Source organism: Lactuca saligna, chromosome 4 (genome assembly GCF_052625555.1).
Source record: "Lactuca saligna cultivar CGN05327 chromosome 4, ASM5262555v1, whole genome shotgun sequence".
Taxonomy (NCBI): domain Eukaryota; kingdom Viridiplantae; phylum Streptophyta; class Magnoliopsida; order Asterales; family Asteraceae; genus Lactuca; species Lactuca saligna.
In genome coordinates, this window is record NC_136420.1 from 251,208,094 (window position 1) to 251,220,894 (window position 12,801).

General features: G+C 33.2%; 1 protein-coding gene across 1 annotated transcript; it reads left to right on the top strand.

Moving 5' to 3' along the window:
- Positions 1–3,701: 3,701 nt before the first annotated feature.
- LOC145043467 (uncharacterized) lies at positions 3,702–6,610 on the top strand. Its single transcript, XM_078992129.1, has 5 exons — positions 3,702–4,550; positions 4,784–5,254; positions 5,362–5,739; positions 5,881–5,948; positions 6,264–6,610. The coding sequence occupies exons 1-5, from the start codon at positions 3,891–3,893 to the stop codon at positions 6,463–6,465; spliced, it is 1,779 nt and encodes a 592-aa protein (XP_078848255.1). The 5' UTR covers positions 3,702–3,890; the 3' UTR covers positions 6,466–6,610.
- Positions 6,611–12,801: the final 6,191 nt, after the last annotated feature.

Below are 12,801 nucleotides of genomic sequence, written 5' to 3' on the forward strand. Positions count from 1 at the left end.
TGTCCTACATTTTTTTTCTTCTATCTCCTTGAGGTTGGTGTTATTTTCTCAAATATATTTTAAAAATTATTTACCCATCAAAGTGATTTGCACTCATTTGCACAGTGGGTGGTGGAGATAAATTATCATGCATATAGATCTCTTTTTACAATTGAACACTCATGCTAAAGAAATTTGACACATAATGTCAATTACAAAGTGAAATTCTAGCAATAAAAATTCTTAGATATATAGTCATTTGACAAAACTAGTTGGAATGCGGAAGCTTGAAAATGTAGAAGTTTTCGACAAACGTAACTTTTATCTTTTAAAGAACATAAAACCAAAAACTACTTGGATTATAAGTATTTTTGTCTAAAATAAAAGTTAAAAGTTCCTACCGTTGAACAATTACCATTACTTTTTTATTTTTAAAATAAACTAAATCAAAATTATGACAAACGTAACTTTTATCTTTTAAAGAACATAAAACCAAAAACTACTTGGATTATAAGTATTTTTGTCTAAAATAAAAGTTAAAAGTTCATACCATTGAAAATTACCATTACTTTTTTATTAAAAAAAAAAAAAACCTAAATCTAAAAGCTCCCAAAAAAGCTCTTAAAACTCATATTTCAGATATATATCAAGTGCAAATTGGCAGAAAAACAAAATTGCTATTCAATTAAGGAATAAAGTACAACTGTTCTTGAAAAGTACTATATTTTTACATATAATTTTATAAAAAACTTTCATACATACATTCATAAAAAAGCGAATGTATATAAAGATCGTAAGTAAAAATATATTAGTTTTTAACGGGGGTAATTTAAACGAAAGTTGTAGTAGACTTAAATATGAATGAGTGTATATAAAGATCGTTATCGTATGACGAATTTACGACATTCAGAATACAAGACCTAAGTCAAATCACAAGACCTAAACAATCAAACAGCTTAGATTTGTAACACCCAACCAATCAAGTAATTTCCTTACTGTTTCAAAGTGTAACACCCGGTTCTAGGTTTCATATTAATTTATAGTATGTATGGTAATCTTCTTTGGAATCCACAACGTGGCGATGGGTTTGGGTCGCGGGGTTTAATGAACCACCACGACATGGTGATTGCACCACGACGTGGTGGTGGTTGTTGGGGGAAAACTCTAAAGTTTAAGGGCTGGGCGTTATTTAAAGATCCTTAGCCCCCTTTTAGCCCCCTCCTATTAGCCTCCATCTCTCCAAATCATCTCATGCAACCTTAGAGCCATTTTGTGAGTTTTAGCCTTAAAAGTGTGAGTTTTTGGTGCTTATGAAGGAAAAGGTGTTGGAAGACCTCATTGGGAGTCTAAGGCAGACCTCATTGGGAGTCCAAGGCAAAGAAGATCTAGGAGTTTACCTTCCTTAAGCATCTCAAGGAAGTATAAAGTCTTCATCTTGATGAGTTCATGATTAGATCTATGGATTTTCCCTTTTTTTTCTCTTTTTTTTCTTGTTGCCTTGGGTGGTTAAACTTCATAAAGCTTGCAACTTTATGAGTCTCCAGGGCATTTAGAGCATTTGACTCTTTGGATCTAGTCTAGATTTGAGTTTTAAGGGTCATGCATGGAATCTTGGCCTTTTTGCCTTATTTTGACATAATAAGAGTTTAAGACATACATTGGACATGCATGTCTGAAAAGCATCAACTTTTATGGTGTGTTTGGAGTTAGAGACTCTCTTGTAGCTTTTGGCCAAGTAACCCCATGGACTGGATGAGTATTGGTGAAGCCAAATAATTGCGTTATAATAAAAAAAAAAAGTTATAACTTTCATTTTATTTACCTTTAAAACAATAGCTTATATGGCTATAAAATTTAGTTTCTCGAAAGAACATTTTGATTAACATATTTGGTGAAAAGATATTATAAATTGATAAACCATTTTAAGAAAATAATATTTGAGTTAATTGATAATCATCTTGAATGAAGAAGTAATATATATTTTCTAAAAATAAAAAATTTGTGACTTTTTAAAAATACTTTTATAAAGATAATAAAAAATTGTTTTAAAAACAGTTTTGTATTTTCAAAACATATTTTTTAATTTTGAAATAAAATGCTAACCAAGGTGTTTTATAAGATTTGAGTTTGAGTTCACTAACCAAACATGAGTTTCGGTTTCATGGGGAAAATGACATAAAAACCCTTAAGTTTTCACAAAAATATCGATTTTACCTTTGGACGTGTTTTAGGTCCAGTAAAGCCCGAAGTTTTGTTTAATTTGTTCATTTTTACCATTGTAGCCGGTTTTCTAGTAACCTAACGTTTATCTAATACCAATAAAGCCCTTGAATTTTCAAAAATATTCGGATTTACCCTTAAGTTTTTCAAAAATGTTCGGATTTATCCTTACCTTGATTTTTATTTTGATTATTATTATTATTATTGTTGTTGTTGTTGTTGTTGTTATTATTATTATTATTATTATTACATATTTTAATACATTTTAATATATAAAAACATTTTATACATACATTTTTAAATGCATACAAATATTTTTATTAATATAAATATATTTTTAAAAATATATATACATGTATTTAGGATTTATATACATTTGAATTCCATGTATTCCATTAAAAACGTATTTAAAAAATTAAAAAAGTATTTATTTCTATATAGTAGGTATAATTATATATATTTATTTCATATAAAATATATTATATACATATAAATATAAAATACATTTTATATGGATTTTATTGTATAAAAGATATATTTATATGTATTTGTACATATTACTAACTATAAATATGTCTTTATTTCATAACAATTTGCATAAGATATTTTTTATACAAATGAAACACATATTTATATCTATTAAATACAAATGAGTACGTATTTATACATTTCCAAACATATTTATATGTATTAAATACAAATAAAAAGTGTATTTATACATTTAAAAATATTTTTATTTGTATTTAATAGATATAAATATATATTTCCTCTAATAAAAACTATAGTATGCATATAATTATGAAATAAATACATATTTATACTTGGTAATATGTACAAATACATCTAATTATATCTTTTATATAATATAAACCATATAAATATGCATTTTTATATTTATATGTATATAATGTATTTTTTATGAAATAAATATATATTTATACATACTAAATACAAATAAATACATTTTTAACATATAAATACGTTACTAAATGAATACATGGGGTTTCAAATGTATATAAATACTAAATACAAGTGTATATATATATATATATATATATATATATATTTAGAATTATATTTATATTAGTAAATTTTTTTTTATACATTTAAAGATGTATGTATATAATATTTTTATACATTTAAAAATGTATTAAAAATTAATAATAATAATAATAATAATAATCAAAATAAAAATCAATGTAAGGATAAATTCAAATATTTTTGAAAAACTTAAGGGTAAATCCGAATATTATTGAAAATTCAAGAGCTTTACTGGTATTAAGTAACCGATAGATTACCTGGAAACCAACTATAAGGATAAAATTAAACAAATTAAACAAAACTTCGGATTTTACTGGATTTAAAATACATTCAAGAATAAAACTGATATTTTTATGAAAAGTTAAGGCTATGTCATTTTCCCCGCTTTCATGTTTACAAGATTTTGTCCCGTCCTTGTTATTTTAGGGATATAAATGGTAGATTCGGAAATGGAAGGGACGATTGCTGTAATTCGTTTCTGAAACCCTAGTATAGGCATATCCTGAAAAGGCTAAAACCCTTTGTCGTTCCCGCGCTCTCTCACTCTCATTCTCTCACTGGTTTATCTACACGGCAGAACGTTTCACAGTGAAAACGAAGCTACAAGACAAAGAAATGGAGTAAGAGGGGTAAGGAAATGGTTGAGAGTTATGCAGAAATTTTTACGTCGAAACCCTTGTTCAGGAGGCCCCATCCTCTGTTCTTCACCTGACATTTTTTCCCCACGTCTTGCCCTTATCCCTCTAGGGTTTAAGCAAAAAAATCCAACATCATTTACCCCTTTGATGCCGTCTGCCGCCACCGCTCCCCACCTACGGAGTTCCGGTATGACCACTGCTATAGGCGGTGCGAGCCCTTCGTTTGGTTTTGGTAATGGTGGCACCTCTTCAAGTTCTCGTTTTGCTTCTAGCTCTAGCTTCAGGTGTCGTAGCTGCCGCTGCTCCATCAACAATGCTACGGCCATTTCTCCTAGAGCATGGGCCGTGTTTAAGGAGAATCGTAGCGGGTCCCGTGTAGCTTGGTTTAGTACCTCTTTTTCTGATACGGGAGTTTCTGTTTCGGCCTTGAAATCTGAAAATAACAGTGACGACGGTGTTGGCGGTGGTGATGATGAGAAAACCATGAAGTTTAATAGAAGGCATAGAGGCTCTCCGGGCGGTGGTAGTGGTAGTAGTAGTAACGCTCCGCCGTTGCTCCCTGGAAACCCTGATTTGTTGTCCATTCCTGGAGTCGGTCCAAGAAATTTGAGGAAGCTGGTGGAAAACGGCATTGGGGGTGTTGCTGAGCTCAAGAAAATCTACAAGGACAAGGTATTTTCCCCTTTCTCTAAGAGAAAGTATAACGACACTGTGTTAATAAGAGAAAAAGTGAAAATATAATGCTCTAAGAGCAAGATATGAAAGTTTGATGCTATAATCATAAATAATAAAATCAAAGCGCGTTGTATTTTAAGCATTTAGCCGTATTCGATAAAAATTCATCAAGTGTTTGATAAAATATCTTACAATATCTTAAATTTTCTTTGTTATCCTCCAATCCATAGTTTTTTGGGAAATCAAGTCAGAAGATGGTGGAGTTTTTACGAAGCTCAGTTGGCATCATCCATAGGAACCATGCGGAAAGTATAACCACATTCATTAAAGAGAGTGTGGATGAAGAGCTAAAAGATGATCATATTAATACCAACAACACTCAACCATCACAAAAACGAAGACTTACTTTTTGTGTAGAAGGAAATATAAGTGTTGGGAAATCAACATTCTTGCAAAGAATTGCTAATGAAACACTTGAGCTACAAGATCTTGTTGAAATTGTTCCAGAACCAATCGACAAATGGCAAGATATTGGACCCGATCACTTTAACATATTAGATGCTTTCTATGCCGAGCCACAAAGATATGCCTACACGTTCCAAAATTATGTCTTTGTTACAAGAGTTATGCAGGAGAAGGAGTCATCAAGTGGAGTTAAGCCTCTCAGATTAATGGAGAGAAGTGTTTTCAGTGATCGGATGGTATGTATGTATATATGTTAAATTGTTAATAATAATAATTTGTTATAAGTAAAGCATGCTGCTGTTTGTTGGAAAAAGACATTGATGAAAGTATGTTGGTGGTGAAGGTTTTTGTGAGAGCTGTTCATGAAGCTAATTGGATGAATGAGATGGAAATCAGCATCTATGACTCATGGTTTGACCCAGTTGTTTCTTCTCTACCGGGTCTTATTCCAGATGCGTTTATATATCTTAGAGCAAGCCCGGACACTTGCCATAAACGAATGATGCTACGTAAGAGAAGCGAGGAAGGTGGAGTCAGCCTTGAATATCTGCGTGATTTGCATGAGAAACATGAAAGCTGGCTTTTTCCATTTCAAAGTGGAAATCATGGAACTTTGGCCTTCAGTAATCCTCCTGTTCATGTCGATACCTCCTTACATCCGAATATAAAAGATCGTGTGTTTTATTTGGAGGGTAATCATATGCATTCAAGCATTCAAAAGGTACTTTCACTTTTCCATTCCCATTCCCATTCCATGAGTTTTTGTATTAAGTCAAGTCGATTCTTATTTAATTTTGTTGTGTTGAAACAACACCTTAGTTGTGATTGATGATGGGGTTGCTTGCATATTGACTTTCAACAGGTACCTGCTTTGGTTCTTGACTGTGAGCCCACCATTGACTTTAACAAGGATATCGAAGCTAAACAGCAGTATGATTTCTTCTATTTCACTTGTTATTATTATTATTATTATTTTATGGAATTTGACTCTTGTTTGCAAGTAATATTACATTAACTCTAGTTTTTTATGCTTTTATTTGAGCCTAGAGCATGTTCCTTAAAGGGTCCCAAATCTCTTTGACAAACAATAAAAGTAAAACTCCTCAATTAATATGGTTGAATGCAAGAAATAGGAATGTGCTTTCAGTTATATGTTTATTGTAGCATCCTGCTTTTTTTTTTTTTTTTTTTTTTTTGATATAATATATAATATATAATATATAATATATGTATGTGAATGTGAAGGTATGCTCGACAAGTTGCGGAGTTTTTTGAGTATGTGAAGAAAGTAAAGGAGGTTCCAGCTGAAGGGAGTAGTAGTGGTGGTACTGGTAGCCAATCACAGGTGTTGTTGCCTCATGGAGGATTGTGGGTCCCACCACAAGGGAAAAACTTGCCCGAGTCACTCAAGTCATTGGATTTTAGACGAGCCATGTCCCTAGGGTAGTGGTGTTGTTTGTTGCTCAAATCTTCTGTATTTGCTTGTAAAAAGAAACTTTTAAGCTTTTCTTGTAGGATGAAACAGATTTAGGATGAATGATTGTAGTTTCTGTTCAATTTTTGATGAAAGGCTTTTTCTTTCCAAGTTTAAATGTTTTGTTTTGTATCCCAAATAGTTGCATTTTATAGTGGGTTAGGGATTTTTTGACAAGAATTTGTCTGGTATGTTGACTGTTAAGTGTTAAATCACTACAATGGTAAACTTACGGCTTGATATTTTGCCACTTCTGATTTCATTAATTTCAATCTTTAATTAAATGACATTTGCAATGGATAAACTCTATTAATAGATTTCTTTTTTTTATTTATTTATTTATTTATTTATTTATTTTTATATGAATTTAACCTATTGATCCCAAGCAATCTAAAGTGTTTCATACAACCTTTTCATTCAACTAGTTGTTTATTAAACACATTATATTTTAAATAAGTAAATCACTAGAAAAAAACTATTATTTAAATAAGTAAATCACTACAATGTTTTTGTTTTTGTTACGTGTATGGTCCTATCATATCTAAAAAAACTATTATTTAAATAGGAAAAAATTGTGGGGTAAGTAAGGTAAGGTGATGGGGTCGGGTTGGAAGTGTGTTTATTTAAATAAATTAAAAAATAAAGGGCAAAATAGTTTTTCAAAAAGAGGATCCATAATGTTATTATCCGAATTGTGATCTAGAAAGCGTTGATACAGATTACGATACTCCATAATGTTCTTCGGAACATATATACAAATGCCTAATTAATGATTGCTTTGATTATAGCATGAAAAAACATACGAAACGATTATGACTACAACCTATAGGTCTGAACTTGGACGGGAAATCACGGCCCGGTTACAACACACACCAGTTTGTGCGACCACGTTTAGGGCTTCATGTTTTGGTGATTATGTTCACATGTCGATGGGTGTGGAATGTCACCCTTTACTCTGTCACCATCTTATATGCAAGGAATACACTACTTTATCTCTAGTTGACCCACAAGAGCTTCTATTTCTAGTACACGACTATCGGGTTTGCTTCGACAGGAAGGCATTCTGCCTAATTATCGGCTTGCGGTCCAGGGAATATTTCCCTCTACTTCTTCTTTTGCCCCGTTTAGAAAACATGTATTTCCATTTGTGCCACATTCACGTACGGTGAGATTGGATGACCTTATGCATGTGTTCAATGACTTTCTTCATCAATTAGATGATGCAGACGTTGTGAGCGTCTCCCTCTTGTATATTCTAGAGCATGGATTTTGTGGGAAGTACCCTCGACAGCCAATTACTAATGAAGTCTTGAAGTCGTCTTTAATTTAGAAGAGTTTAACAGGTATACAATTATTTAGATTATATCAAATTATACATATCCTTATTAAGTGCAATTGTTGACATAGATAGGAGATTTCACTTACAAACAATTGTGTGTTGTCTTTGATAAAATTGATGGGCATCTGAACCCCACCGAACTAAGAGTCGGCAATAAACCTACATATACTGTGCATGGATTTGTCTATATTTAAGCTATGCCCATTATGTTTCATAATACCTTTTACGCAACTAGTATTGTAACTTTATTATGTTAGTTAGTTGTTTGACATGTTAATTTCATAGTTGCGTACCCTGTGATGCGACGTTTACACGCTGCTGATTGTGCATTGATGTTACAAATGTATATAGCTTCGTTCACCTTAAAACATATAAGCTACTATGAGAAATTAACATAACATTAACCTTTATATATTGTTTTATGCAGCGTCCCCTAAAAAATTGTTGTAGCCTACTCAGCAGGAGCGTGCTACTTTGTGGTGGATTGAGAGTGCCCCATGGATAGATGTTGTAGATTACCCTGAAATCTAAGTTATGGTTTTCTTGTATATGTTTTAAATAATTTCCTTATAACAGTGTAGCAAACTGTAGTTTATCAGGCCATGCAACAATTTCTAAAATATTATCATTTTGTACAAACATCAATACAAGTTTTTTAGATCAACATTATCATACTATTGAGTACTTTTTGACTACTTTTGACGTTATATCTACTCTAAGACTTAACGTTAATTTTTGACACTTGACTTGGTCCTACTTGAAGATTCAATTTTTGTTAAATCTTTAGGAAACACAACATCACATGTTCTGCTTGTGTGACCGATCATTTGGCAACGACTGCATTTTTTCTGAATCGGACCTTCACCTTGGGAAGGGATATAGTTATGGTTTCGTGGTCGACCGAATTGTTGTTGGTCCATCAATATTGGTAATACAACCATGACTTCATCCGATTCTTCGTATTTAGTTGGAACTGACACAAGAAACACAAACTCAATATATGTTGATCGATATGTTTCCATTGTGAAGTACAATGATACCCATATACTATAATGTTCATATCTTAGTTCCTTGAATACTTCCATATCATGAGAACAAGGTATACCTGACAATTCCCATTTCCCACACGTATAGCAACGAGATCCAAGTTTACTATACCATTTTTCATTTGGCTAGTCACCTCATATTTGCTTTGATAAATCTCGTATGCCTGAAAACTAGATGACTTGTTGATCCTCCTACTGATAACTGTCACACCCCTAAACCAAGGATGGCGGAAACGTCCGGGGGTGGAGGACTTCATGTATAGTATCATAACCACAATTTCAATAGTAATTTAAGCAAACACAACTAACATATATATAATTGAAAAAGTTACATCACTTGTATGAATTACATGTTTCAAAATCAATTACAATATGTTGACAAAATATGAAAAGTTTGACGCCTTAATGTCCCATCCTCAAAAGCACTTGATTACCTGTTTAGTGATTTCCTGAGAATACAAGTTGTTTGAAAAGTGCCAACACAAAGGTTGGTGAGTTCATAAGTTTTTGCTATACAACTTAACAGAAGTCTTTCTCATGTAAATGTCACGTTTGTTTCAGAAACATACGATATTTTCCTTGAAATCCGTATAATGTAGCCTTATAACCAAAGACCAAAATGTATAAGAAATCATTCTTACTTAGAAGAAATGTCATGAGTTTGAATTGATATAAAAAGTGAATTTAAATCAACCTAAAACCTACTTAGGTTTTATGAAATCTCGTAAACTTTATGAATTGTTATCTCCCTATGTGAGTCGCTATAATCATACTATGACTATGTGAACCTGCCACGACGTTTCTCAGGCGTCGCGAAAATGAAATGACATTTGTCACCCGTAGATCTGCAGGTCCCACTGTAGCTAGTAGCAAGGTGTGGCGTGTCAAACCCAATATAGATCTATATACAAGTATCACGTTCTCCCTCCAGGAGATTCTGATTATAACTACCAGGAATTATATCCCGCAGTCGGACGTACGGGGAGAGAATGTCTCACAATATAGGTTAACAAGTTTACGCGAAATGTGTGTGAATATAAATCTTTTCTGTATGAACGTACCCTTTTGTACGAGTGTGTTGTGTGATGTATCATAAACTATACTTATTATAGTTTATCTAAAACATTTGTAATATGTAAGAACTCTTTTATGGAAATGCATAAATGTTATGAATCCATTAAACTATACTTTTTATAGTTTATTATACGTGTTCTAAAATGAATGTATAATATTTATTCTGAATGACTTAGTTTCAGTTCATGATGATAAACTAACAAAGAAACACATTCAATAATTAGAACTTATGATTATACACTTTGCTCAACATAATACAAAGTGTTATGATATTTATATGCTGTTGGCTAACTTTAGCCATTCTGCACTGTTTTGGAAAAATCATAGAAAATCATACAAAGTCGAAAACTAGATCCGTAAATTCTGAGAGTTCAAAAAATGTGTCTAGTTTACTCATAATTTTTATCACGATTTTTAATGTCCTCCAACTTGGGTGAAAAAGTCCAGAATCACAGACTGGTCCGGATTGTTGTTTGAAATGATAGGCAGTTTTGTAAAAATCACCATAAATTGTAGAAAAATCGTATGGAGATGTACAAGTAGTCATTTTAAAGCTAAGAACTTGAAATATTTGCACCTTGCACAGTTTTGAAAAAAAAAAATGTTTAAGATGCCCAAATCAGTCTGTGAATGGAGTTGAACTTTTCTGATGAAGGCTGTTAGAAAATTATAGTTATGTTCTTGGTGTTTTAACTTGTATCCCCCCCTTAAAAACTTGAGAAAACATGAAAATGTAGGGGTATGAACTCACCTTAATTGATTTCAGTAGATGATTGTTGAAGAATGGAAGTGTTTAACTCAAGAACACTTGGTGATGCCTTGAAGATTTTCGACAATCTAACATCATAGTTATGGAGTTTGTGTAAGAAATCAATGATTTGAGTAGAATGAAGTGAAATGATCATAAGGAGGATGAATTATACTTACTAAGAGTGGAAGAACACTTGAAAATCAGCCTTGAATCTCGAATTTGGTGGAGAAAAAGTTTGAGAGAAAAGTGGTGTTTGATACTTAGTGAAAGGAGAGCAAATGAGAGAAATGAGGAGAGAGGATATTTGTTCCAGCTCTAAAAACGTGGAAATGAGTGGAAATTGAGTGTAAGGGACATTAAAGTGACCTAGGTAAGGTGGGGAGGTGTGGCTGGTCATAGAGTGGGTGTGGGAGTGGTTGCTTGTGTCATAAGGTAAAGCAAAGTCAACACTCCACCTCTTTGTACTTTACCCACTAACTTTTATTATTTAAATAAAGATTAATCATGAAAATATGATTAAATTGTGAATATTTAGGGTTCATTATGTTAAAATATAATTTTGGGTGAAAATCCCGCGTTAAAATTATTAAAAACGGGCCTTAAACGCAAAACTACGCGAAAACCGGGAGAAAAAGAGTTTCCAGCGAGACCTCTCGGTCCTAGGTCGAGGTTCGGTCCTTGCTGATGCCGAGCAGGAGTAGGAAGCGAAAGTGGCGAACCGGAAGTGAGAGGAGAAGGCGAGTTGTTCGGTCCGGAGATAAGAGGCGAAGATGGTCAGACCCGAAATGAGCCGAATGAACAGTAAATGAACAGTACCTTCGGGTTCGGGTGGTGCGCGAGGTTCGGTCCTGAGAGGACCTTTCGGGTTCGGTTCTTCCTGGGCGAGGTTCGGCCCTGAGGGGACCTTTCGGGTTCGGTTCCTCCTGGGCGAGGTTCGGCACTGAGAGGACCTTCGGGTTCGGCCTCCTAGTTTCGATCCTCCTGGTTTTAGTTCTTAGAAGGTTCGGTTCTAAGAAGTTTTGCCTCTTATAAGAGGGTTTCGAGTCCTTAACCTATTTTACTCTTTTTTAACCCGTTTTAAGCCGTTTTTGACCCGGTTAAGGGTCGGAATGACCTAAATGATTTCAAAAAGTTATAGAAACTTTTGAGAGAGATTTCTCATACTAAGAGATATTTGGGAGAGATTTCACATACTTGGAGAGATTTCTCATACGAAGAGATATTTGGGAGAGATTTGACATTCATAGAGAGATTTGGGAGAGATTTGACATTCTTAGAGAGATTTGGGAGAGATTTCACACACTTGGAGAGATTTCTCATACAAAGAGATATTTGGGAGAGATTTCACATATTTGGAGAGATTTCTCATACGAAGAGATATTTGGGAGAGATTTGACATTCTTAGAGAGATTTGGGAGAGATTTGACGTTCTTAGAGAGATTTGGGAGAGATTTGACATTCTTAGAGAGATTTGGGAGAGATTCTTGATAAGAAGAGATAGAGTGAAAACGATTGAGAGAGGTTTCGTGTGTGACAAATGTGAGTGTCCGGCTTCGCAATGCAAGGTCCGTAAACCCTGTTAAGCCTTGTTTAAGGATCTTACACACTCCCGATGAGTATGCAATATTGTTTTATCAGTTTAATTCATTGATTAGCACTAAGGCTCAGGAAATTTTAACACAAGGGCTTTTCCTAAGTGATGTTTTCCCATTAATATAACAAGTTATACAGTATGTACATAACACAAACCCTAATACACAAGGTTTAATCGAGTTGACCAGTTTGACTTGATGACTTGACTTGACTCAAGATTGACGATTGTCACAATAACCTTCTCAGCATACTCAGGAATATCTTTTTTCTTTCAGCTATAATTTTTTTTACGTATATCTTGTTATGCACAGTAAGTTATATTATAATTATCATTGAAGTATTATAATATAAATAGTTACCTCCAACATTACGTCACTGTCACCACCATTGTTGCATAGTTTCTCAAAAGAAATCAATAAAAATTGTTATTGGTAGTTTATGTGCGTCTCTGGTAACTTATTGATGGAATCAACAGTTTTCAATGTCATAATATTATATCGAATCAC

Bases quoted from the DNA above. Each gene is read 5' to 3' on its own strand.
- LOC145043467 (XM_078992129.1), top strand. From the start codon at position 3,891: ATGCAGAAATTTTTACGTCGAAACCCTTGTTCAGGAGGCCCCATCCTC. The intron at 4,551-4,783 runs GTATTTTCCCCT...TCCAATCCATAG, and splicing joins AGAAAATCTACAAGGACAAG to TTTTTTGGGAAATCAAGTCA. The intron at 5,740-5,880 runs GTACTTTCACTT...GACTTTCAACAG, and splicing joins TGCATTCAAGCATTCAAAAG to GTACCTGCTTTGGTTCTTGA.